The following is a 26,836-nucleotide window of genomic DNA, read 5'->3' as shown; positions in this document are numbered from 1 at the left end:
TTTTTTTTTGTTTTTTTTTTTTTTTTTTAACCACAGTCTTTTCAATTGTTTGTGATAATTTGGAAAGGACTCCAAGGTATACTAGACAGGCGAGGACAGAAAATAGCATCGCACCCCCTTTGACTCAGGACTGGGTTCCTTTTTTTTTTGGAGAGAGAGATTTTTGCTATAGGGTGCATGCGCTCGCCAGAGAGACAGAAAGCGAGAAATCACTGCCCCCCCCCCCGGGGAGGGGGGAAGGCCATGCCACAATCCCTTCTCCTCCATTCACTTCTCGGGATTTTGAGCATGCACGCACACGTACCCAGCATGAGTTTTAAGTCACTGGGTCTGGGACCCGAACTGCGGTCAACTACATGGGAGTCCAGTGACGTTAACCATTACACCCTCTGCTGGTCCCAGGACTGGGCTTCTCTTCAGAGTTCTGTTTCCCACATGCAGCCTGTGACCTGCAGCTCTTCTATCTGAGGATGTCCCAGTATGCTTACTTCCCAGTATTTCACCAGCATGTCTGTGGGTGTCAGACCCGTGTGAAGGGCCCTCTGCCTGCCCTGCTTGAAATAACTCCCAGCTCTCCTGCATAGTATCATTGCATTGCCACACCTGCCACACCTGCGAGTGCTATTCAAAGCCACAGTCACGTCTGAAAATAGACTCAAAGCAGTAAGACATCACACAGTGAGGTCTCCAGTACTAAAGTATCTCTCTCCTTTCTTTCTTTTATTTTTCCTCTCTTTCTTTTTTTCTTTTTCTTTTGTAGAGGTTTTGCTGTAGGGTACACATGTGCACCAGAAAAACAGAAGACCGAAAGTGAGAAATCCCCAGGGAGGGTGGTCACGCCGCAATCCCTTCTCCTCCATTCTCTTGGGATCTTGGGCACGCACGCACATGCACCTGGCGTGAGTTTAAGCCAGTGCGTTTGGGATTCGAACTGCAGTTGACTGCATGGGAGTCCAGCGACGTAGCCATTACACTCTCTGCTGGTCCCTTATTTTATTAACCTTTATTGAATTATTTATTTATTTCTTCATTTGAACAGAGAAGGACAGGGTGAGTGAGAGAGAGAGGGAAAATGAGAAAGCAACCTGCCAGGTCTGGGGACTTGAACTGCAGTTGGCCATATGGGAATCTAGTGCCCTTAACTACCACCCACTTGCCAGGCCTTCTTTTTAAACTTTTATCTGCAAGTATTTATGCTGAATTTATTCCCATGCCAGAAGTTTTTCTTCATTTTCTTCTGGGAGATCTTTTTCTTCTGTGCAAACTCTTCTTGCATTTGGGAACAGTTCGCTCTGTTTCAGTAAGAACCATCACGACATGGCAGGGGGAGCTCTCGAGTGGGTTAATGTGTGGGTTACTGAGCTTGCATGACCATGCATCTTGGGTGCCCTGGTCACCTAAATATGCTCAGTGACCGGAGAATCTACATCCAAACCTGCATCCTTCCATTCAGCATTACTCTCTGCATTTTTAAGCAGGTGCAGTAAAAATTCAGCATTCTTTAGGCCCAGCTTTATTCCAGTCCCACTCTTTGGCCTGGGCACACCAACCAAGGCCACCACTGTGATGACGGAATGGCACACGCGGCTCTGTAAGCGACATCGTTCAGATAGTTGGTGGTTTTCAGATTTGCATGTTCTCGATGGCCTGGGAAGCGTCACAGGTGTTCTTAAATTGAACTCAAAGATGTGAACCTCTTGATTTGCATGATTTTGTGGGATTTCTGGTCTAAGTGAATAATGATGGATTTTTAAAGATCACCTCAGGCCACTTAGGAAAAGAGCCCTGGGCATTTCTGAGAACTACGCTGGAGTGGCGATCATGGGCATGTGTTTACAGAGGGACAGAAAGAGGGCGGCAGGGGGCTGGGGACAGAGACATATGCTGTCCCGTTAGCAGTTCATTTTCAGAAATGCTGAACAGACTGGTCACAAACATGTCTGAAGGAAAAAAACCAACATGTATCAGTGTCATGTGTGTTAGGCTTATTATTCACAAATACCCATTTTATTGTATTTTATTAAGAAGTTTTTGCTTTAGGGTGTGTGCACTTACGCTGGTGTTGGGGGGAGACAGAGACACTTAGAGGGAAAGTGAGAAATCACCCTCCCATCCAGGGGGGATGGCCACACTGGAATCTCTACTCCTCCATTCTCCTCCTGGGATGCTGGGCCTGCACGCACACGGGCCTGGTGTGATTTTCAAGCCACCGGGTCTGGAACTGGAACCACGGTCAGACATATGGGAGTCCAATGACATAACCACTACACCATCCGGCGGTCCCACAAATACCCATTTTAAACACCTGTAAGTTTTTTTTCTTTTCTTTTTTTTTTTTTTTTAATTTGCCGGAGTGTGCTCACCAGAGAGAGACAGAAAGAGAGCAGGAACGTGAGATCGTTCCCTTCCTTGGGGGACTGTCACACCACAGTCCCCTCTTCCTCTTCGTGGAGTCTGGGCATTCATGTACATGTGTTCCGCATGTTTTTCTAACCTCCGGGTCTGGGATTTGAACCCCACAGTCAGCCACATGGTATCTAGCTGCCTTAACCGCCCCATCGGCTGGCCCCATGTAAACATTCTGTACATGGCCTCTAATATTGTTTCTGCTGGTGAAATTTGTGTCAGATAAGTTCTGCATCATTTCTGTTACGGATAAGAGATCGTCCTTGTTACCCTCATGAACAGATGAGGAAACTGAGGCTTAGACTGAAGTCATCTGTTTGTGTGGTTTCCATCGCTTGTCCAAGGCAAAGCTGGGGTCCCAGCCTGCACTCGTGTGACCTCAAGTTTGAACTGGTTTTTGGCGCACCAGGGAAGGAAGCAATAATCCTTCTTCCTTCCTGTTTATCGAAAGCAGATTCCCTGCAGAATCCCAGAAACATGGAAGGATAAGGGCAGTTGAGAAAAAAATGGGGAAGGCACTGGAAGGAAGCTCCACCTGACACTCGGAACTGAAAATGAGGGTAGAAAGAGAAAAAGAATATGTGTGCGTGAGAGTGTGTGTGTGTGTGTGTTTATGGAAGACAGACCCCGTGAGACCTGTCAGACCACCGTGCCAGCTAGTCACAAGCTGTCCTTTCTGGAATGAACCACCACCACCCTGCACAGCCTCTGTGCCAGCGTCCTGGGGGACCAGGCCTTGGCTCCTCTCTGAGCCGTTCCTGTTCTCGGAGAGGCTGGGGAGTGAGAAGGAAACAGGCCAAGACTTTAAACCCAACTGCTGTTAGAATCATAGTAGAGAATGGAGTGTCTTGAGGATTTCACCTTTACACGAAGTCAAAAAGAAGTCTTTCAAAAATAATAGGCTCTCGGGACCAGCAGTTAGTGTAATGGCTATGTCCCTGGACTCCCATGTAGCCGACTGTGGTTTGAGCCCTGGACCCGGTGGCTTAAGCTCACACTGGGCGTGTGTGCGTGCGTGCCCAAGATCCCGAGAGGTGAATGGAGGAGAAGAGATTGAGGCATGGCCATCCCCCCTGGGGGATGATTTCTCGCTTTCTATCTCTCTGTCTCTCTCTCTCTGTGTCTGGCAAGCACATGCACCCTATAGCAAAAACCTCTCCAAAACCTCTAAAAAAAAAAAAAAAATAGTCTCTCTGATTTTGTGTGTCCAGTCATCAGCAAATACTTACATAGCCCTCACTGTCCCAGACTCTCCTCTGTGTACGGGGGATACAGCTGTGAGCACATGGGCATGACCCCGTGGAATTGATGTTCTGGGATTTGAATGCTTGACTATTTAGTTTTAATGATTGTTTACTTAAAATATATTGGGCTAAGTTTCTCTCACCTCAAGTCCTCAAAAAAATAATTGTTTTTAAGAGAGATTTTTGCTGTAAGGTAAAAAGGTACTTGCTGGAGGCACAGAGAGAGAGAATGTGAGAAACCACCTTCCAAGGGAATGGCCATGCTGCAATCTCTTCTCCTCCATTCTCCATTCCAGGATTTTGGACACTTGCCATCTGCTGACCCTCCCCAATATACTTTTTTCCTGAATATCCATTCCTATTTTAAGACATTTTAAATGCTAGGTTTAAAATATGTGTGTGTGTGTGTGTGTGTGTGTGTGTGTGTGTGTGTGTGTGTATTTATTTATTTATTTATTTATTTATTTATTTATCAGGACCAGCAAATGGCATAGCGTTTACTATACTCTCAAGTGGCCTACCACGGTTTGAGTCCCCAGACCCCGTAGCTACAAAAAAGCTCTTGGTGCATGTGTGTGCATGGCCAAGATCCTGGGAGGAGAATGGAGAAGGGACTGTGGCATGGCCCTCCCCCCTGGAGAATGGTTCTCTTGCTTTCTATCTCTCTGTCTCTCTCTCCATTTCTCCAGTGAGCATACATGCCCTATAGCAAAAATATCTCTCTCTCTAGAAAATAAATATATTATATATACGTACTTTTTTTTTTTTTTTAAGTTCACCACAAAAATACTTGGAAAAAGAAAAATGATCCCTACTGGACATCCTGTATCAGGAGTATCTTAATCACCCCCCTAAATCCCTTTCCTTTGAAAGTCCCAAGAGTCCCTTCTGGGCCTCTGCAGTTCTCTGCATCTTTCTGCATCCGGCCCCTTTCCTCCTTCAGAAAGTGAAAAATAAACCTTCTCTATCCACTTAAAAAAAAAAAAAGGAAAATATGGTCCTTATTTTAGGCACCATATCTTCTGTGAGTAATATGGTGCAACACTGATTTTAAAAAATGATTACATTTTATTCATTGTAATTATTTATTTGTTTTATTAAAGTTGACCAGAGAGAGAGAAGGAAAGAAAGCAAGCTGCTAGGTCCGGAACTCAAACCACAGTCAGCCACGTGGGAGTTCAGCCACCTTAACCACCATGCCACCTACTGGCCCGCAAGATTGATTTAAAAAAAAAAAGCTTATTCATTATTACTATTTTTAGAATTTTACCATTAGGCATGTGTACTCACTGGAGAGAGACAGAGAGACAGAAAGCGAGAAATCACCCCCCAGGGGAGATGGCCACGCTGCAATCTCCTCTCTTCCATTCTCCTTCTCAGGATCTTGGGCGCACACACACATACCTGGTTATCAGTTTTAAGCCTCTGGGTCTGGGACTTGAACCGTGCTCGACTACGTGGGAGGCCAGCAATGTAACCATTACTCTATCTGATGGTACCTCCTCCATCTTTTATGATCCACTTTGGATGTCACTTCCTCTAGAAGCCAGCTCTGATAACCTCCTTCTGAGATAGCTGGTTCTCCACCTGTGAGTTCTAGCCAGCACCGTTTCTTCCAGCCTTCATTTACAATTAATGGGACCCACAGATGGCGTCATGGTTATGTAGCTGGCTGCGGATCCAGTTCCGGACTCAGGAGCTTAAAACTCACCCCAGGCACGTGTGCCTGTGTGCCCAGGATCCTGAGAGGAGGATTGTGGTGTGGCCATCCCCTCCCTCCCTAAGGGGGGGAAGATGATTTCTTGCTTTCTGTCTCTCTGTCTCTGTTTCTCTGGTTAGTGCACATGCCCTATAGCAAAAATGTCCCTCGAAAAAAAGAATTATAATTAGCTGTTGAGTAAGGATCTCCTTTGCCCTGTCTCCTCCATAGTTGAGCTCCCTAGACATAAGCAAAGTGACACTCCTCTTTGTATTCTCCGCTTGCTGTCCCCACATTAGCTTTCGTCACTGCTCATGTGCCCTATTAGAAGACATGCAAGTCCCAGATGTTGGTGGTTGGGTTTGGAAAGAACAAGAATGTTCTAGATAGTTAGGAGAACAGGGAAAGAACATGTCCAAGTATCCTGTACCTGAAGGGGGGAATAATTTTTGAGAATGAAAATTAGAGAAACAGGGGGCCAGCAGGTGGATGGTGGCTAGGGTGTTGCACTTTCACACGGTTGATCACAGTTCAAGTCCCATACCTGACAGCTTGAAAATCATTCTGGGTGCACATATGAGCATGTGGCCAAAATCCCAGGAGAAGAATGGATGAGAAGGAATTGCTGCATGCCCCCTTCCTTCCAGGTTGATTTCTCACTTTCCCTCTCACTGTCTCTCTCCAGAGAGTGCATGAGCCCTATGACAAAAATCTAAAGAAAAAAATGATTAGAGAAATAGGTGAAATAATGCTTGGAAATATAACTCATCAGCAATAATATCAGTAAATGAAAAAGAGAGATGCAGCAGAAGTAGCGAAAGCTCCATAGTTCCAGATCAACTGTTAGAATTCTTCCTGACACCTGACTCCAGGGACCAGCGGATGGTGTAATGGTTATATTGCCGGACTCCCACAAAGCCAACTGCAGTTCAAGTCCTAGATCCGGCAGCTTAAAACTCATGCCCGGTGCTTGTGCAAATGTGTCCAAGATCCAGAGAGGAAAATGGAGGAGGAGGGATTGTACCATGGCCACCCCACCCAAGGGGTTGGTGATTTCTTGCTTTTTGTCTGTTTATCTGGCGCGTGCACATGGCCTATAGCAAAAAACTCTCTAAAAACTGAAAAAACAAGGAACTAGCAGTTAGCGTAATGGCTATGTCACTGGACTCCTATGTAGTCAACCGCGGTTCGCGTCCCAGACCCGATGGCTTAAAACTCACGCCGGGCGCGTGTGCGTGCGTGCCCAGGATCCCAAGAGGAGAATGGAGGAGAAGAGATTGCGGTGTGGCCACCCCCCCTGGGGGGTGATTTTTCGCTTTCTGCCTCTCTGTCTCTGTCTGTCTGGCGAGCGCACACGCCCTATAGCAAAAACCTCTAAAAAAAAAAAAAATTGAAAAACAAAAAGAACACCTGACTCCCAGGTAGCCAAAACAGGCTGATCATGGCATCGCGTACTAAGTAAGAGAACCAGCAGTGTACGCAGACACCCCTGGGTCATTTCTGGCTAACCTGCCCCTGGTCTGAGTTTCTCTCACACCTGACACCCATTCAGTACTCCCGGTCACCACATTCCTGGGCTACACCACGTTCCTGTCAGGGTGATTTCTGACTTAATTTGACCAAGAGTGCTCCTTCATTGCTGGCTTACAAAAAAGACAAGAGCATAAAAATTTGAAAGGTTAAGAAAAGACAGCAACAAAGACTTAAAATATCCCTCTAGGTGACTCTCAGCAATCGTAAACACTGAGCAATTTATGAAGTATGCGTTTCCTACCTAAAAGTTACCAGGGCACTAAATTTGGGTGTGGCTGGTATGCATTGTGTTCTCTGGACATCAGCCTAAATGTAGAATTGGGCTTCTAGAACCACAAAAGATGCATTCATTCTTGCTGATTGTACCATTCATGACCAAGAACATTGACAGACTGGTAGAATCTTGTCTTAATGAACGTCACTAGAACATTCAAGTCTTAAGTGAGACTGTATTTTTGTGGCCAGAAGACAATCTATCCTGGAGCTGGCAGGTGGGTATATTTTGACTTTTCTTAATGTTATTGGGGTAATTTTTCTTTTCTTTTTCTTTTTTTTTTTTTTTGAGAGATTTTCACTGTAGGGCGCGTGCGCTCGCCAGACAGACAGAGAGAGACATAGAGACAGAAAGGGAGAAATCACCCCCCAGGGGGGATGGTCACGCCGCAATCCCTTCTCCTCCATTCTCCTCTCGGGATCTTGGGCACACACGCACACGCGCCCGGCGTGAGTTTTAAGCCACCGGGTCCGGGACATGAACCGCGGTCGACTACGTGGGAGTCCAGCGACATAGCCATTACGCTAACTGCTGGTTCCCTATCAACTTTATTTATTCATTCCTTGAGTGAGAGAGACAAAAAGAGAGCTTCCATAAAGCATCCCCTTCCTGAAGCCTGGATCACGGGCACCCAACCTTCCCATGTGGGCCTGTCTTACAGAGCTTTATATTTCCTTATCGCTGCACCATCAAGCCCCTGGTATAAGTTTTTAAACTACTAAAAAGCAGGACCAGCAGGTAGCATGGTGATTAAGGCGCTGGACACTCCCACATGGCTGACCATAGTTCGAGTACAGGACCTGGTGGCTTGTTTTCTCACCTTCCTTCTCTGTGTGTGTGTGTGTCTCTTTCTGGTTAAATTGAAAGAAAGAAAGAAAGAAAGGAAGGAAGGAAGGAAGGAAGGAAGGAAGGAAGGAAGGAAGGAAGGAAGGAAGAAAGGAAGGAAGGAAGGAAGAAAAAATAAATAAATAAATAAAATTAGAATAAATTATTCTTTAAAAAATAACTACAAAAAAGCTTCACTTGGTCGTCTTCATAACACTGTGACATGTGCATTATCCATTAGAAGAGTGTTTTCTTAAAAACACAAAAGATCTCGATCGTATCTTCAGAACTCTGTTCTTGCGATCGTATCCCATGAAAGAAGCAGGAATTGGGTTTAATTGGTTGCATTCTTCTCTTAAATCCTGCCATGTTCCAGAAAGGTCTTAAGATGTCTGTTTAGAACATCACGTAATTTCTTCAAGAAGGAAATCAACACAGCCAAGACTTGAAAGAAAACTGAGAACTCTTTCACAGTCTATACAAGGGTTTTGCTGACCACATCCTTCCCATTTTGGGTGTTCAGCTTCCTCAATTTTAAAATGATTGTGCCTGCCCTACATACTTACACAGGGATGATTTTTAAACTCCATTATAAATATTTATAAGCACACACAATAGTACAGAGAATAGTACAATAATCCCTTATGAGTCCCTCCCGTCAACATGTTACACAAACTCAAAGCTAGAAAACAAAAAAATAAATAAAATTGTTTTGGGGTCCAGCAAGTGGCATGGTGGTTAGGGGTGCTGGATTCCCACATGGCCGACTGCGGTTTGAGTCCTGGACCTGGTGGCTTGCTCTCTCACTTTTCCTCTCTCTCTCTCTCTCTCTCTCTCTCACTCTGTCCCTTGCTGGTCAAATTTAAATAAAGTTAAATAAAATAGTTCTTTTTAAAAACATTTTTTAAAGAGAGATCTTTGCTATAGGATGTGTATGCTCACCAGAGAGACAGAGAGAGACAGAGAGATAGAAAGTGAGATATCACCCCCCATGGGGGATGACCACTCCACAATTCCTTCTCCTCCATTCTCCTCTCAGAATTTTGGGCTCACAAGCACATGTGCCCAGTATGAGTTTTAAGCTACTGGGTCCAGGACTCAAACCATGGTTGACTATGTGGGAGTCCAATGATGTAACTATTATACCATCCATTGGTTCTGAAAGCTCAAAATTTATGACAAATTTCAAGAGTTCACTCTATCATTCTCAAAAATGAGTGGTCTCTTCTTTTTAAAAGAAATGCAAGCCAGCCACAGTGACGTGGTGGTTAAAGTGGCTGGATCCCACATGGCTGCATGTTTGGTTCAAGTGCCAGAACTGGTGGCTTTAAAAACATGCTGGGCACATTTGTGTGCATGCCCAGAATCCCAAAAGGAGAAATGGAGGGGCCGGCAGGTGGCGTGGTGGTTAAGGGTGCTGGATTCTCACATGGCCGACCGTGGTTCAAGTCCTAGACCTGGTGACTTGCTTTCTCATTTTCTCTCTCTCTCTTGCTCTGTCTTTCTCTGGTCAAATTAAAATAAATAAATAAGTAAAGTTAAATAAAATAATTTTAAAAAGAGAAATGGAGGAGAAGGGATTATGGTATAACCTTTCCCCATAGGGGAGGGGAATACTCTCTCTCTCTCTCTCTCTCTCTCTCTCTCTCTCTCTCTCTCTAGAGAGCACATGTGCCCTGTAGCAAATTTAAAAAGAAAGTAATGAAAAATTTTTATATTCCAGACTAGGGCTTTCTACATATCCCATAATAACAATTTGCCTAAAAGTGAAGATATTTTTCATGCCGCTTAAACTTTTAGGATGTACTATGTCAACCAGACTGAGTTTTCATCGTCTTTTTTATTTTTTTCTTTTGAATCAACAAAGCTGAATGTACAAGCACAAGCTCTGTAGGCATTAGAAGTAAGAGAGTCAGAATTCTCCTTGTGAAGACTTCCATTAGCCTGGCCTTCCTCTTTCCATAGCAGAAGTGGGCAGAAGTACGGCCCTTACGACTAGTAAATTGGGTAGTGGGATAGATTGTTTTATGTGCAGTGTTTGAAGCATCTTTTATTTTCATCTTCATCATAACTAAATATTCCATGTCCTCTGTTAAAAAGAACATCAAATAAGTATAAAAGATAATTGCCCATCTTACTATGAGCCCAGTGTGGGTATGAAGATAGGATTAACATGAAAATATTTTTCCATCAGTCAAGTCTTCTTGTATTTTCTTTCTTTCTTGTTAAGAGTTTATTTCTGGGACCAGCAGATAGTGTAATGGTTATGTGGTTGGACTCCCACGTAGTCTGGTTCGAGTCCCAGATCTGGTGGCTTAAAATCACACCGAGTGTGTGTGTGTGTGTATGTGTGTGTGTGTGTGTGTGTGCGCCCAAGATCCCGAGAAGAGTATGGAGAAGGGATTGTGATGTGGCCATCCCTCCAGGGAGGGTGATTTCTTGCTTCTGTCTCTCTGGCAAGCACGGATGCCCTCCAGCAAAAATGTCTCTTAAAAAAAAAAAAAAATTTCGGTTCTTTTACCTTTTGTGAAATCCCGAGCCATTAACCCACCTAGTGAGCTTCAGTTGACTCATCTGTAACATGGGGCTAATACTGATCTCCTAAGGCAGGTGAGAGAGTTACAAGATAACGGGGATACAGCTCTCAGCTTGGCTGTTGTTGATTCTGTTGTCATCTCCAGCCTATCTGCCCCATGGTATACTAATGTGGCCTCTGTATTGTACTGTGACCAGTAGGATTAATGGAACAACAGCCTCTGGGCAATGCATTTCCTCATATTGTCACAATGTCATCTCTGGATGCCAGCCACCTCTACTGCCAGAACATAGCTGTCAGGCCAGCTGACCAAATGAGGAAACGGGTACTGAGGAGCACAGCTTCCCCAATTCTCTCATTGTTTTCAAGATAGCACATTTCCGTTGATTTGTGCTAAGTTGTGTTTTGTTGTGTTTTTGGTGTGTCCATAAATGCTGAGTTGGACTGAGGCTAGTATGTTCGGTGTGTGGGAGGGAAACAGGAAGCCCATGGACCCGGGCCATCTGGCTTTTTGCAGATACCCAGTGTATGATTTGAGGCAAACTGTGTAATTATCTTGGAATCTCAGTTTTTCTGTATTTGTAAAGTGGGGATGGCAACCTACCTACCATTGTATGCAAACTTCACAGATTGATATAAGCCTATCAAGTGCCTGGCTCCATTCTAGAATCAATGACTGTTAGTGGTTTTCATTCCACCCTGTTGCCTTTAAAATGCAGCCCCTCCCCTTGCCAGGCTTCCAGAATTACTATGATTTTCTAAAACCCAGACAAAATCAGCTTGATTGCTCTCCTGCCCTCAGCTTTGTGTACGCTCTGGTCTCGTTCTGCACAGGGAATGAGAGGAGGAGCGTAGCTGAGACGTTGTGCTGGTCTGTAGGACCCACAGTCATGCGTGTTGGGAAGCATCGGTGCAGGTACTTGGATAGGAGGAAACAGGCTGCCGACCACCGTTCTGTCAGTGTTGATTTCTTGACTCTTGAAAAGAGGAAAACTCCTATTTTCAGATATCCGGAATCTCTTCTCTCTTGGCTTGGTAAAAACATACAGTGTTGAGTTCACCAAAATAAGGGGCTCCTGAATCAGGTTGAGGAGTCTTGCCCACCTCCCTACCAGCTTCCATCCCTTGTGTCACAGCAAGGGGTCAGAGCAGGAAAGAGCAGGTCCCTGAATGAGTCATTGCCTCCTTTACCTCTGAACCCTCCATGGTCCACATGGCATTGAGAATATGGGAGAATGAAGAGGGTGAGTCCTGTTCCTTCTGAGGGTGAGGGGTTCAACTCATGGTTTCTTCTAGCCTATGAGCTCAGATGAGTCCCATCAACTCTTCAGCTTAGTTTCCTTGGCCAGTTTAATCTAATAGTGGTGGACACTGAGGGGAAAGAGGGCAAGCATGGTAAGAAATGAAGCATGAACGCTATATCTAATAGCTTTTGACTCTATAATAAAGTCGATGGCACCACTCCTGGCACAGAAAGGAAGGTGCCCACTGAATATGGTTGTAGTGTTGGTTATTATTATTATTTTTTGAGAGGTTTTTGCTATAGGGCACGTGTACTCGCCAGAAAGACAAAGACAGAGAGACAGAAAGCGAGAAATCACCCCCCAGGGGGGATGGGCACATTATAATCCCTTCTCCCCTCGGGATCTTGGGCACACATGCACACGCACCCGGCGTGAGTTTAAGCCACCAGGTCTGGGACACGAACCACAGTCGGCTACATGGGAGTCCAACGACATAGCCATTACGTCAACTGCTGGTCCTGTGATTGATCTTACAGTAGTGGTAGACACATATGTACCTGTCTCTATGTAACCATCAAAACACATTGAACTGGACTGAAAAAGTGGATTTTACTACATATAAATAAAAATAAAAACTATTCTAGTTTAAAAAAAATTCCTGGGACCAGCAGTTAGCATAATGGCTATGTCGCTAAACTCCCATGTAGCTGACCACAGTTTGAGTCCCAGACCCGGTGGCTTAAACTCATGCCAGGCGCGTGTGCGTGCATGCCCAAGATCCCGAGAGGAGAATGAAGGAGAAGGGATTTCAGCGTGGCCGTCCCCCCTGGGGGATAATTTCTTGCTTTCTGTCTCTCTGTCTCTCTCTGGCGAGTGCACACACCCTGTAGCAAAAACCTCGCCAAATTTTTTTTTAAAAATAATATAAATAAATAAAAATTCCTTGTGCTGAGCTTGATAGTCAACCCCTCCTCCCATGACAAATCCCAAACTGTTCTCCATCCCTATGAGTTTGCCTTTCCCAGAATATCATAAAGAGAGAATCATGAAGTCTGCACCCAGCAGGGTCTGGAACAGCAGGTCTTTATTTAGACTTTCTTTTCATTTTAAGAAATAAATTTATTTTGTGTGTTTCAAGGTGAACATGATGGTTTCTTACAGATCCTTTGACAGTTTTAATATTTATTGAGTACTGGTTCCTTTTGGCCCACGTTCTTTTTTTTCCCATTTATTATTTAAAAAAAAAAAAAAAAACCAAGGACATTTTTCATTATATTATTCACTTCACATAATGTTTCCTCTCTCTGTTTTGTAATTTTCCAGGGGGGTGCATGTATTTTCCACGAGAGAGAAAGGGTGAGAAATCACCCCCCCCTTGGGGGATGGTCACACCACAATCCCTCCCTCCTTTTGGTATTTTGGGCTCTTTTCTTTTTTTAATTTTAAGATTTTTTTTTTTCACTTTAGTTTTGCTAGAGAAAGACAGAGAGGGGGAGAGTGAGAAAGCAAGCCTCCAGGTCCAGGACTCGAACCGTGGTCAGTCATATTGGGAATTCCAGCACCTTAACCACCACGCCACCTGCTGGCCCAACTTACATTACATGCACTTGGCATGTTTTTCAAGCCGTTGGGCCAGGAACTCAACCTCGAAGTTGGCCAGGTGGGATCCAGTCACCTTGACCACCACTGGCCTGTTTCATCTCTTTTGAGTTTAATTGAGGTGTTTCCCATATTTGCAAAAAGAAGATCGTAAACAGAACTGCTCTGCTGGTCTGTATAAAAGATGACTCTTGCTGCAGACAAAGAATTAACTCCCAAAATTAGCTATCTCTATGTAGCTACAAATGGAATTTACCCCTGACCTCCAACTTTTGCCCTGTGTTGGGTTGTAAAATTAGACTTCAGTCCTATGCCAGCGTGATTTTTTTTTTTTTTTTTGCTACTTTGACATGGAATTGGAGGGAGTGTTTTACAAGGTGCAAATGAATTCTTGATTTATATCCAACTGGGTGTAGCCCGGTGCCTTGTTTTGAAGGTGCAGAAGACGCTGTGGGCAGGGCGAGCTGGAAACTCCCAGGCAACCAACAAAACAGTACCAGGCACGCTGGGTTCTGGGTTCTATCTATTGCAGTGAGAGGACCCTTCCCTGCAAGGGAAATCGATACTGTTTTATTTGCCGCAGTCACGGGGAAGCTAGAAAATGCCACTCACATTGCAAAGTACCCAGTTGAAGCGGTGAACAAACATCCTTAACTAAATGCGTGACAGAAAACCTTCCCACTTGCAGTTCGAGCGCTGCAAATAACAGAATCTGCCTGGCGTCTGGAATCCAATAAAACAGGTATCCGAAGGGCACAGTGTTTGTGAACCCATGAAGACACCAAAGTAGTTAAGATGACCTAAGTGTTGCCTGCATTGGTTTAATTTAAGGAAACCCAACACAGCCAGCCTAGTAGTTGAGGTCCCTAGGGAAAGGTTATTTACTTTCTGTGTTCAGTATAGATTTGTCAAGTAGGAAATGACCCTGCTGTTGTCTTAAAGTAACGTGGAAGTATTTGTGCAAAGAGGCGCATTATGATATCATGTTTTGGGGGTTTTACTTCTGGCGTGGGAAGGACATTTTAGTGTTATTCACAGTTCCCCTAGTAAGGAGGGCATGGCCTGCCCTACCTGGCTGCAGGGGATGAACCAGTGTCAGTCAGGCTGTGCAACAGAGAAGGGGAAACACGAGCCAGTCTCTCCCTTTTTATTTTATTTTAGTTTTTTTAGTTTTTGCTATAGGGCAAGTGCACTCGCCAGAGAGAGACAGAGAGAGAGAAGGAAAGTGAGAAATCACCCCCTGCAGGTATGAATTATTATTTTTTTCTTTTAAAGAGGACATAAGGGACCAGAAGATAGTGTAATGGTTACGTTGCTGGATTTTGACATAGTCAACCATGGTTCGAGTCCCGGACCTGATGGCTTGTTGGAGAGACAGAGAGACCAAAAGCAAGAAATCACCCCCCAAGAGGGATGGCTACACCGCAATCCCTTCTCCTCCATTCTCCTCCTGGGACTTTAGGCACACATGCACACGCGCCTGGAGTGAGTTTTAAGCTGCCAGCTATGTGGGAGTCCAGCGACTTAACTATTACGCCATCTGCTGGTCCCAAAATATGTTAGAGTCAAGGTTTTGAGGGAGGAAGTAACTATTAAGCTGGACCCCAGGGGACAGAGGCAGAAATACAGAATGAAAGATGGGTTTGGGAGTCAGAATCCTACTGCGAAGTGAGATAGCGTCTGCAGAAGAGGCCCAGGATGATGACAAGTCTGAGCTTCACGTACCAGAGGGTGAGTGGTTGGGGGCCATCTGGAGTTAGTTTGAGGAAATAGACACAGGGCACATGGGTCAGAGTAGCCTGCATCCCCCAAAGAGGATGCCAGTGAGATCAAAGTTGATTAAAGAAGGGGCCATCTGGTGATAATGCCAAGGAGGTGGGCAGACTATCAGCAGAGAGGCCTCTTGGGGGAACACTAGTCTGGTGAGGATGTCAAGCTGAGCCAGGGCGGTGCTACCAAGGAAAGTAAAGAGCACTGCCTTTGAGCAACACCAGGCAATCAGATAAGGCTTGAAGAACTGCTGGTAGATAGGAAATCAGTTGGGGGCTCTTTTTCAGCCATCATAGCTGGGAGGAATTAACTAGTGGAACCCCGTTAAGCAGGAGGGTTCAGAACGACATCATAGTTTAGGGGAGGCAAAAAGGGAAAGCAGTCAGGCTGGAAGTCTGGAAGTAGGGAAGCTGAAGGCCTTCCCAGCCAGCCTCAGGAAAATCTACCATAATTAAAGGAGCCTTTAATGAGAAATTAGATAATAAACAGCCAGGGGGACAATGGGTCAAGATTAGCATTAGATCAGGGTTTTAAGGAAACAGATTGCCATGTTTTTAAATATTTTACTAACCTTTCCAATTCCTCAGCAGGCTATCCAGGAAAGGGTCTTTTTTGTTTTGTTTTGTTTTTGCTATAGGGCGCGTGCGCTTACCAGACAGAGAGAAACAGAGAGACAGAAAGCGAGAAATCACTCCCCAGGGAGGATGGCCACGCCGCAATCCCCTCTCCTCCATTCTCCTCCTGGGATCTTGGGCACGCACGCACACATACCTGGCGTGAGTTTCAAGTTATCGGGTCCGGGACACGAACCGCGGTCAGCTACATGGGAGTCCAGTGACATAGCCATTACATTAACTTCTGGTCCCATCCAGGAAAGAATCTTAAGTGAAGGTGTTTGGGCTGCTACTAGAAATACTGGCAAATACAAATCCTCCTGAATAGGCTAGGCTGGAAGGTCCAAGAATACCCGGTTCATGACTTTACTTTCAGCGTCTACTATAGAATGTAGAGGGCATGCGTGAAACCATTAGAGGAAGTGAATAGTTATCTGGAAACAAAAATCAAGAGCTCTTTAGTAAGTCCATACCCCTAGGTAACTCATTTAGATTTTTGTAGGTTCTAGTTTATATAGCTTCATAGCTTGACAGTATTAGAATTAATACTTGACAGTATTAGAATTAGAATTAGAATTAGAATTAGAAGATCTTAGGGCCAGCAGGTGTTTTGATATTTAAAGATGCAGGTTTCCCACATGGCCAACCACGATTGGAATTCTGGGCCTGGTGGCTTGCTTTCTCTCTCTCTCTTGCTCTGTCCCTCTCTGGTCAAATTAAAAATTAATAAATTTTAAAAAGTCAAAATAATTATTTTTTTTTTAAAAATAAAACATCACTTTGGATGACTGTAAAAAAAGGAGTCTCTTCTGGAACCAGCACATAGCAAAATGGCTATGTTTCTGGACCCATGTAGTGGACTATGGTTCAAGTCCGAGACCTGGCGGTTTCACTCTCACACCGGGTGCATGTGCATGTGTGCCCAAAATCTTGAGAGGAGAATGAAGGAGAAGGGATTGCAGTGCGGCCATCCCCCTGGAGTGATTTCTCATTTTCTGTCTCTCTGTGTCTCTCCAGCAAGTACACACACCCTATAGCAAAAATCTCTCTTTAAAAAAAAGCAGTCTCTTCCACAAATGTATCATGCCCTTGATTTTAATGGAGGGATTATATCTTCATTTATTCCACTTATTGAATTTCCCCAGTATTGCTAAGTGCAACACATGCATAGTTCATGAAAAACTAACAAAAAACTAGTATACCATGTCTTTTCTTTCTTTCCCTTTTTTTTTTTAAATTTGTTAGAAGGTGCTTGCACTCACCAGAGAGAGAGAAAGCAAGAATGCTCCCCTAATGTGAAATGGCCATGCCAAAGCCTCTTCTACTCCATCTCTCCCTCATTTCAGGATTTTGAGCATGCACACACATGCATGTGGTGTGTTTTTCAAGTTTCTGGGATCAGGACTCGAACCATGTTGTAAGACTTATGGGATCAAGTCTCCCTAACTACCAGGCCATGAGCTGGCTGACTGAGGCTAGGGGTAAATTGCAATCTTGTCTCTCTGCCTCTGTCTTTATTTCTTGCTTATGGAAGAAATGAATTTTAAAAAATTGCTTGTTGGGGGCCAGTGGATGGTGTAGTCGTTACCTCACTGGACTCCCACATGGTTGACTGCAGTTCGAGTCCTGGGTCGGAGCTTGAAAAATCATGCCAGGCGTGTGCAAGATCCCAGGTGAAGAATGAAGGAGAAGGGATTGCTGTGTGGCAATGCCCCCCCTCCCCTGGGTGGATAGTGGATAGGGGGGTGCTTTCTCACTTTCCCTCTCTCTTTCCAACAAGTGCATGTACCTTATGGCAAAAACCTCTAAAAAAGAAAAAGAAAAAAATTCTTTGTGGGCCAGTAGGTAGTGGGGAGATTAAAATCCCACATGGCCAACTGTGCAGTTTCAGTACTGGACCTGGTAGTTTGAAAAATCATGCCAAATATGTGTGCTTGCGTATCCAAAATCCCAAGAGGAGAATGGAGGAGAAGGGACTGTGGTGTGAGCATCCTCCCTCAAGGTGATTTTTCACTGTCCCCCACCCCTCTCTGGTGACTGCCTGTGCCCTATAGCAAAATTTTAAAAAAATTTTTTGTTTATTTAATAAATGAAAAGTATAAGCTCATATATATATATATGAGCTTAAATAATAAACAATTCTTGGAACTTGTTATCTCACAGAAATCTCCCAGCGTGTGGACCAAACTGTGTAAGAACAATGATGAGAAAGTCAAGTCAATATAATATTGCATTTCATTGAATCATATTCATGTATCTAACAAATGTGGTTATTTGACTAAGAGAGGCTGACTCCCAAGAAAAACATTCCTCTTTACTCTGTAAACCTTTTCTCAAATGTTTTGTTTACATAAGCCTATGAAGAGCAAACGAGAGAAATGGATTTTATAGTTCAGAGTGTTTTCTCTGATAATATTGGCACCTCCTAAAAATAATGAAAAATAGGCTCTTCCCAGGGTACTTGTGAATCGAAGGTAGAATTAATACCATCTACACGGTAACTACCTAGAATCCTGATAAACATTAATAGTTTAATAATAGAAATAATAAATCCCAATCTGACGTTTTCCAAATAGTAGTTGTATCCCATTATAACATAGAGAAATCACTATGATAATTTTTGACCAGAATTTTAAGATGAAACTAGATTAGAAAACAACATAAAATAAATACCTTGCATGTAGTAAGCCTAAGTATGGTTTTCTGAAACTTTTGTTTGTGGTGTATATGCCTCTGTGTGCATGACTTAATGTTTTTTTTCTTTCTGTGAGTTACAGTCTCAATGGTTAAAAAAAAAAAACAAAAACAAAACACTGATCTAATCTACTCACTTCCTTTGAGAGGTGAGTCTTGGAGATGTTAAATGATGCCCAAGGACACCCAGCTGGTTAATGGTAAAGCTAGAATGAGAACAAAGTTTTGGCCAACATCCATCCCATCAGGAGGTGAGGCCTGAGGTCAATCTCTGGAGAAAAAACAGAGTATCAGTAAAAGCTCGTACTGAAAAGGAGTAACTAAACAATAGTACGAAAGATAGACTTGGCAGCTCTGGGCTCTCCATGTTTTGTTTTGTTTTGTTTGTTTTTGCTATAGGGCATGTATGCTTGCCAGAGAGACAGAAAACGAGAAATCACCCCCCAGGAGGGATGGCCACTCCATAATCCCTTCTCCATTCTCCTCTTGGTGAGATCTTGGGCACGCACACACACGAGCCCGGCGTGAGTTTAAGCCACCGGATCCAGGACTTGAATCATGGTCGACTACGTGGGAGTCCAGCGACATAGCCATTACGCCAACTGCTGGTCCCGCTCCATGTATATTTTTTAAATATATTTTTTATTTAATATTATTTATTGCATAGTGGGCACATTACGTAATAGGGGTATTCACTAAAACTCCTTAAAGTAGTGAGCAAATGATGCCCACAAAGGATTCAGACCAAGCACTCATTAGAAGTCTTGTTGAGTGTTCTTTAATTTTTTAAAAGACTTTTTAAATTTGCCAGAGCTCACCAGAGAGACAAAGAAAGCACTCTCCATGAAGAATGGCCATACTGTAATCCCTTCTCTTTCATTTCTCCTTTGGGGATTTTTGAGCATACTTACATATATGCCTGGTGTGTTTTTCAAGCCAATGGGTTAGGGAGTCAGCCATGTGCTCAGCCATGTTTGATCCAGCCAGTTTAACCACCAGGACCAGCCTGTAAGAATTAGCTTTTTTATTTTTATTAATTTATAATTTTTTAGGTTTTTGCATAGGGTGTGTTCACTGGCTGGAGAGAAGAGGGAAAGCGAGGCATCATCTCTGAGGATATGGGCACACTACAATCCCTTCTCCTCCATTCTCCTTCTGAAATTTTGGGCCTAAATGCACATGGCGTGATTTTTTAGCTGACAGATCTGTGGTAGGCCATGTGGGAATCCAGTGGCTTAACCACTCTGCCACCTGTTGGCCCAAGACTTTTTTTTTTTTAACTATTTCTTTCATGAGTCAGAGAGATTGTCCCCCACAACCCCCAATATGGTCTCAACATGGCAGTTCACCCCAGTTGCAGCCAGCCCCAGATCATGGGCACGTGCAAACCTGGACACCTTCTCCTGTGGGTCAGTGTCACCGAGCACTGCATTTTACCAGCGCACCTTCTGCTGGCCATGCTGAGGGTTTTCCTCAAGACCACTAAAAGAATGGATGAGGAGGGGCCAGCAGGTGGCATGGTTGTTAAGAGCACTGGACTCCCACATGGACAACTGTGGTTCGAGTTCCAAACCTGGCAGCTTGCCTTCTCACTTTCCTTCTCTCTCTCTCTTACTTTGTTCCTCTCTGGTCAAATTAAAATAAATAAATAAATAAAGTTCAATTATTTTATTGAACTTTACTTTCTTTCTTTTCTTTTCTTTATTTTATTTTACTTATTCATTTATTCAGTTTAATTTGACCAGAGAGGGGCAGAGCAACAGCCAAGGGGAGGGGGGCAGGGAGTGAGAAAACAAGCCGTCAGGTCTGGGACTCAAACCGCGGTCAGCCATAAAGCCTTCAGGTCCGGGACTCAAACCGCGGTCAGCCATATGGGAGTCCAGCACCCCCAACCACCATGCCACCTGCCAGCCCCCTTATTATACTGATTTTGTTTTTTAAAAAAAGAATTATTTTATTTAACTTAATTTATTTATTCATTTATTTTAATTTGACCAGAAAGGGATAGAGCAAGAGAGAGAAAGAAAGAAAGAAAGAAAGCCTCCAGGTCTAGGATGCGAACCATGGTCGGCTATGTGGGAGTCCAGTGTCCTTAACTACCATGCCATCTGCTGGCCCCTTATACTGATTTCTAACTAGTGATTAGATATTTGTTCATTAGAATTGTATTTGTATATTGATGCCTATATCAATTGAATAGCATTGTCCTAATTAGGTAATAAGTCAGCAACTAAAATTTTGGTGAAAAGGTCAACCACAGGAAATAGAAGATGCATGGATTTGTGCCCAGCACGCAATGTGAAAGATAATCTCCTGAAAGAATGAGCATGGCTTGGAGGCTTAATTGATGAAACTGATGCCCTTCTCTCATGGGTCTCATCTCTGCTCTTCTTCTTTATCAATTTTGCAGATGTACCTGGCTCTATGCCCAACGCATCCTGGACAGGGAACCTCAGAGCCATAAAGTGGATTGACATGGAAGATAAACATGGAGGTTGCCACGGTGAGGCATTCATTTTTATGGCCTTGGCCACAGCGCATGTTGGTACCTACATGAAGGTAGCTGTGGGTTCTCATGGAGAGAGAACCCCTGGTGTATTTAAACCAATTTGCTAATAATTAAACGGAGAAATCAGAGGCTTGATGACATCTCATTGACATTGTCTAGCTTAGGAAGACATTGGAAGTAGTTTCAAATGATGATGGTGGTTTCTTCTTTTTTTTTTTTTTTTGCACATTATTCTGCTTAATCAAATATTTGAGGAATTTAAGTTACTGCTGAGAAGCAGTTAATATATCTCTAAAATAATTCAGTTATGAAAATAATATCTCAGTTAAGGTTTGGCATAATAGCATCCCATCAAACTCAGTCATCCACAAATGTTAACTATCCAGGCTCTTCATTCTTCATCCATCTCCTGTATCTCTTCCATCTAAGGTCACTTGCCAACTTCTTCTGTAATTCTTCCTCTTATTCTTGTTTGTAGACCTTTCAATAAAAATCTCCTGAAGATGTCACATATAAGGATTATGGGCCTAGCCACATGGTGTGGCTGGTAGGACATATAAGAAGGATACTGGGCCTAGCCACATGTTACAGCTGGTAGGGTTCCACTACACCACACTGAAGCCATATGGCAGACCCAGGATTCAGACGCCTGGTCGACCTGAACTTGCACACTCAGGCTGTGATCTTAGTTAGCTGGGAGGCTGCAACACCTTTTCAAAAATGTTTTTTGTAAGAATCATTTCATTTTTATTTATTATTATTATTGTCTTTCTTTCTCCCTTTCCTTCTTTCTTTCCTTTTTTCTTTCTCTCTTTCTTTTTTTTCTTTCTTTCTTTCTCTCTCTCTTTCTTTCTTTCTTTCTCTCTTTCTCTCTCTCTCTCTCTCTTTCTTTCTCTCTCTCTCTCTCTGTCTCTCTTTCTCTCTTTCTCTCTTTCTCTCTTTCTTTCTTTCTTTCTTCCCCATGGTCAGCCACGTGGGAGTTGAGTGCCTTAACTACCATACCACCTGCTGGCCCCATGGATGGTACTTTCTTCTTGCTAGTTTCTACTTTCTTATCGTTTATTCCTCTTGCTATTTCTTTGGAGAGTGTAATTGTGGGGGCGGGGATGGAATGGTCAGGAGAAGGAGACATGATATCATAGTTTCAGAGCAAACTGGGCCCCATTCCTCATGTCAGCCTCTGCTTCCTTCTCAGAGGGCCTTCTGGATGTTTGGAGAGTTGTGGGTGATTGCTGCTGCTCTGGCATCATGGCAGGCGACACTAATGGGAGAGGAACTCTTAAAAACTCTAAGCATTTTCCTTTATATAGAGTCTTATGAAGGAGGATTTTACCAGTTCTGGTATACATTCCATTTAGAACGGTGGCCGACACATAGTGGGCACGTGTATTGGTGCACTGAGGGTGCCATAATGAATTACCACAGCCTTAGGGGGGCTTACACAGCAGAAATTCATTGTCTCACTCTTCTGGAGGTTGGAAGTCCCAGATCTAGTCAGTAGAGTTGGTTCCTTTGAAGCCTCTTTTCTTGCTTGTAGAAGGCAATCTTCTGTGGCTTCACATAGTTTTGTCACCATGTGTGTGTGTGTGTGTGTGTGTGTGTGTTCTAGTCTCCTCTTATTAAAAGGGCTGTCATTGGACCAGTAGGTGGTGTGGTGAATAAAACCTGGATCCCACATGACCTACTCTACAGTTCAAGTCTCAGACCTGGTGGCTTGAAAATCACACTGGGTTTGTGTGGGTGCATGACCAAAATCCCAAGAGAAGGATGGAGGAGAAGGGATTATGGCATGGCCATCCCTCCTAGGGAGTGATTTCTCACTTTCCCTCTCTTTGTCTCTCTCTGAGGGAAGATGGAGGGTGGCTCTGCCATATTGGATCAGAGTCCATCCTAATAACTCATTTTAATTTATTTGCTTCTTTAAAGACCCTATCTCCACTCTGAGGCTGTCAGTAGGTGTGAGGAGTGAGCATATGAGTTTAGAGGGGCACATTCAACCATAACAGCAATAAATATTTACTTCTTGAGCCATTAAGTGAATGAAGGAGTAAGTGCAAATATGGAGGTCTGGCCTATTTTTCCCCATTGAAACATGAGCACCTCCATTTTGAACTTCTCTCTATATTGAAAACTTCCTCCCTCCTTCTGTCTAGAGTAAATAGAGTGATTAACATTTCTATTGTCTTCGCCAAATAACTGGAAACTCCCAATCCCCAGACCCCTTGCCCAGAGCTGTGAAGACCATTAAGATTCCTTATGTTTGCCTAAAGACTGGAAAGTCCCCAACCCTAAAAATGCCCCAGGTCACAGTGCTTAATTTTGCTTCTGTACAAATGCTTGAGCAAGGTCACTCCTTCCCCTATGCCTTTATAATCACCCCTTTCCTTTTGTAGGGGCGGGCTGCCAGGTTTTTGAGAGATACTCCTCCTGGAGCTGACTGCAGTACAGACTCCTGTGATTTGACTATGACCGGATGTCCCCTTCTCTCTTGCTGATCAGACTGTAACAACCATGGTTAGACTCTTGCCTCTAGTCTTCCTTTTATTCTATGCCTTTCGTTGCCAGTCCATCTTAGCTTCACCTAACCTTTCAGGTGAAAGCCTGCAAGCTGCTGCTTCTCTACAATACCCCGTTACGCCAAACTCCTCGCATCTGCTTCTTGATAGTTCCCTTCCACTGGCAACATCCTCGTGTCCCCGAACTGAATTTCAGTCTATTCTTAAACGTACAGTTTCATCCTCATGAGGCCATATTTTCCCCAGAGGACAGTGCATGTCACCTGCCACTTGCCTGCCTTCTCATCATGGCCTGTCGTCCCTGGGTTAAGAGGAGAATAGACAGGGGCTTGCTTTTGACTTTGAAGTCCTCCCAAGACTTCTTTGGAAAACTGGCCATCTCCATCAGTCAAGCTGTCAAGATCTGGGACCTGTCATCGTCTTCTCCACATCCTTCCATCTTCCTGTCACCCTCTACAGCAATCACCTTATGATCTGCTTCTCTATCTCCTCTCCAGCTGGAACACTTGAGGACCTCAGTGTCCACACCAGTGTCCCAGGCATGTCATTAACCTTGCGACTCTAGCCCTCCCACCACCGCAGAAGCTCCCATCCCACAAGCAGAGACTTAACTTCTCCTTGTCATCACCCCTATATCCATGCCAAATAGGTGGGTATAGGGTGATGAGGACCGGGGTGCTGCCTTTGTGTGGGAACTTTATTGGTCACATAGTAGATGAGGGTCTTGAGGGTTGGCCCTAGCCCAGAACTGCCTAACTGTACAAAACTTTTTACTTTTTCTTTCTATTTTTCCCTATATTTTTTGCCGTAAGGGGTGTGAGCTCGCTGGGGAGAAAAAGAGAGAAAGTAAGAGATCAACCCCCAAGAGAATGGCCATGCTGTAATCTCTTCTCCCTTCTCCTCTTGAGATTTTGGGCACATACACATGCACCTGACATGATTTTCAAACTGTTAGGTCCAGGACTCGAACCATAGTCATATGGGATCCAGCGACCTTAGCCTCCACGCCACCTGCTGGTCTAGATGAATGTCTTCTTTCAGTACCTATTATATCAATACATATCTGAAAACATGAAGTGGTTCAGATCATAAAAATTGTCTAGACCCTCAAACTACTACATAGGGAAAGGAAAAGGGCATAATTTAAAGAAAGAACGTTGGTGAATTTTGTGAGAAGGAATGCAAAACAGCTACAGACACCTGAGATAGTGTGGGAGGAGGGTGGGAGATGGCAGAGGGTGAGAAATAAGGGAGGGAACAGCAGTTAGCATAATGGCTATGTCGTTGAACTCCCATGCACTCGACCACGGTTCAAGTCCCGGACCTGGTGGCTTAAACTCATGCTGGGTGTGTGTGCGTGCGTGCCCAAGATCCCGAAAGGAGAATGGAGGAGAAGGGATTGCGGTGTGGCCATCCCCCCTGGGCGGTGATTTCAATATATATATATATATATATATACATATGAAGCTAGAAATAGAAAATTATTGACGATAACATGTATGATTAAGCCACTATGCAGTATATTCTGGATGGGAAATCACATTTTGTATGCTGTGATGATGCTCAGGGAATGAATGTAAATTAATTAATGAAAAAAAGTTTCTGAAGAAAATTACAGCGCCCTTGTCACTAGATTCTAGCTTTGTCCATATTTTTAGTCTAAGGTATTTTGTGAATCAATAAAATGTGGGGAAAAAAGTTTAGTATGGAAGAGAGAGAAGGGAAAGGGGAAGAAAAAAAGTAAAAGTATCCTGAATTGACAAAAAATGAGAAACTATTTGCTGATAAGTTCTAGAGTAATCTCTTTGGCTTGACTAACATGCATAGTATTTGAGCTGGAAAAAGAAATGTTGTACAATTCATCACCCCTGGGGGGTGATTTCTCGCTTTCTGTCTCTGTCTCTGTGTCTCTCTCTGTCTGTCTGGTGAGCGCACGCGCCCTATAGCAAAAACCTCTCAAAAAAAAAAAAAAGGATGCGAGAAATGTTGTACACTGTAAAGATGGGATTAAATGTAATAAATAAATAAAATTTTAGAAAGGAGGGACACTGGACACCAAGCTAGTAACTCAGCAACACAATCCTTTTCCTTGTCCATGGGTAATTAGGACTTGTTCCAAACCCATGGGTGTACCCCCTGGATCGGCCCTCTTGGCACTTGGGATGGCTTGACCTTGGAGTTCCCCTCTGATTACAATCTGTGTCACCTCTACTAGTTTCCTTCACCAACTTAAAGACTGTTCATTTTACTCTTTCTACCCAAAACATGAGAGCAGCTCCGAGGGGGCTAGGATATTTGACCTTCATTCACTGTGATATTCCCACATATAAACCATGTTGCTGTTTTAACCTTGTTCATTTTGTTGAAAATGGAGATTTCCGTTGGATCAACATTTCCAGCTTCTTCCTTATATTATACGAGTTTCCTTTTGAACATTTCCTGTCTGGCTTGTGTACTATCACGAGTCTTCCACACCGTCCTTACCAACATCTCGGGTTTCCTTACCATTTTGACCCTACAAGGCTATTTCCTAAGCTTAATCATTACCACCATCTGTTTTTCTTTTTCTTTTTTAAAAAGAATTTCAATTTTATTTATTATTATTGTATTTTAATTTGATCAAAGAGAAACTGAGACACAGAGAGAGAGAGAGGGAAAGTGAGAAAGCAAGCCACCAGGTCCAGGACTCAAACTGCAGTTAGCCACGAGAGAGTGTGTACTATCTTAACCACCACACCTTTTCCAGTTCCACCTTTTTATTCTTTTAAGTTTTTTTTTGTTTTTTGTCTTAGGGCGTGTAGGCTCACCAGAGAGAGGGAAGTGAGAGATCAAGCCTCTGGAGAATGGCCACTCTGCAGTCTCTTCTCTATTCTGCTCTTGGGATCTTGGGCGTGCACCTACACACACACACACACACACACACACACACACACACACACACACACACACTACAAGCCACTGTGTCAGAGACTCAAATCGTGGTTGTTTATGTGGGAATCCAGCACCTTAACCACCACCCCAGCTGCCGGCCCTACCTCAGCCATTGAATTTGAGTAGGTTTTCCAGTTTACACTAAGTTATTATTCAGTTTTTTGGTTACTGATATATCCCTTGCAAAATTAATCATTTGATTCTTCTACTCAAAAATCTTGAAGGACTGTCCATACTTAGGGAATATAATTCCCAAGGTTTTAGTCTGATAAGACTGTCAACCGCTAGTTGTTCTATTTGTCCATAAGAACTTCGGGAAAGTAGTTCTAACTTCCTACCATCCTTGCTTCTAAACCCTTCCCAACAAAACTCCCCCCTCCCCCCGCTTTTTTTTTTTTTTTTTTTTTTTTAGGTTTTTTTTTTGATAAGGCGGGTAGTGTCT

The 26,836-nt window shown here is 43.7% G+C and overlaps 1 protein-coding gene across 3 annotated transcripts in view; it reads left to right on the top strand.

Annotated features, from left to right (window-relative positions):
• Positions 1–26,836, top strand: part of LOC102485510 (glucosaminyl (N-acetyl) transferase 2 (I blood group)) — a 78,720-nt gene that overhangs the window by 49,994 nt on the left and 1,890 nt on the right. For all 3 annotated transcript variants that reach the window (XM_006141210.3, XM_006141209.3, XM_014591029.2), the window contains exon 2: positions 20,849–20,941. In XM_006141210.3, coding sequence (XP_006141272.1) covers positions 20,849–20,941 — 93 coding nt within the window. The remainder of the gene's footprint in view (positions 1–20,848; positions 20,942–26,836) is intronic.

Source organism: Tupaia chinensis, unplaced genomic scaffold, assembly GCF_000334495.1.
Source record: "Tupaia chinensis unplaced genomic scaffold, TupChi_1.0 Scaffold000048_1, whole genome shotgun sequence".
In the NCBI taxonomy this organism is placed as follows: Eukaryota; Metazoa; Chordata; class Mammalia; order Scandentia; family Tupaiidae; genus Tupaia; species Tupaia belangeri.
Note: the sequence above shows the minus strand (reverse complement) of the source record. Positions and strands in the feature narration are given on the sequence as shown.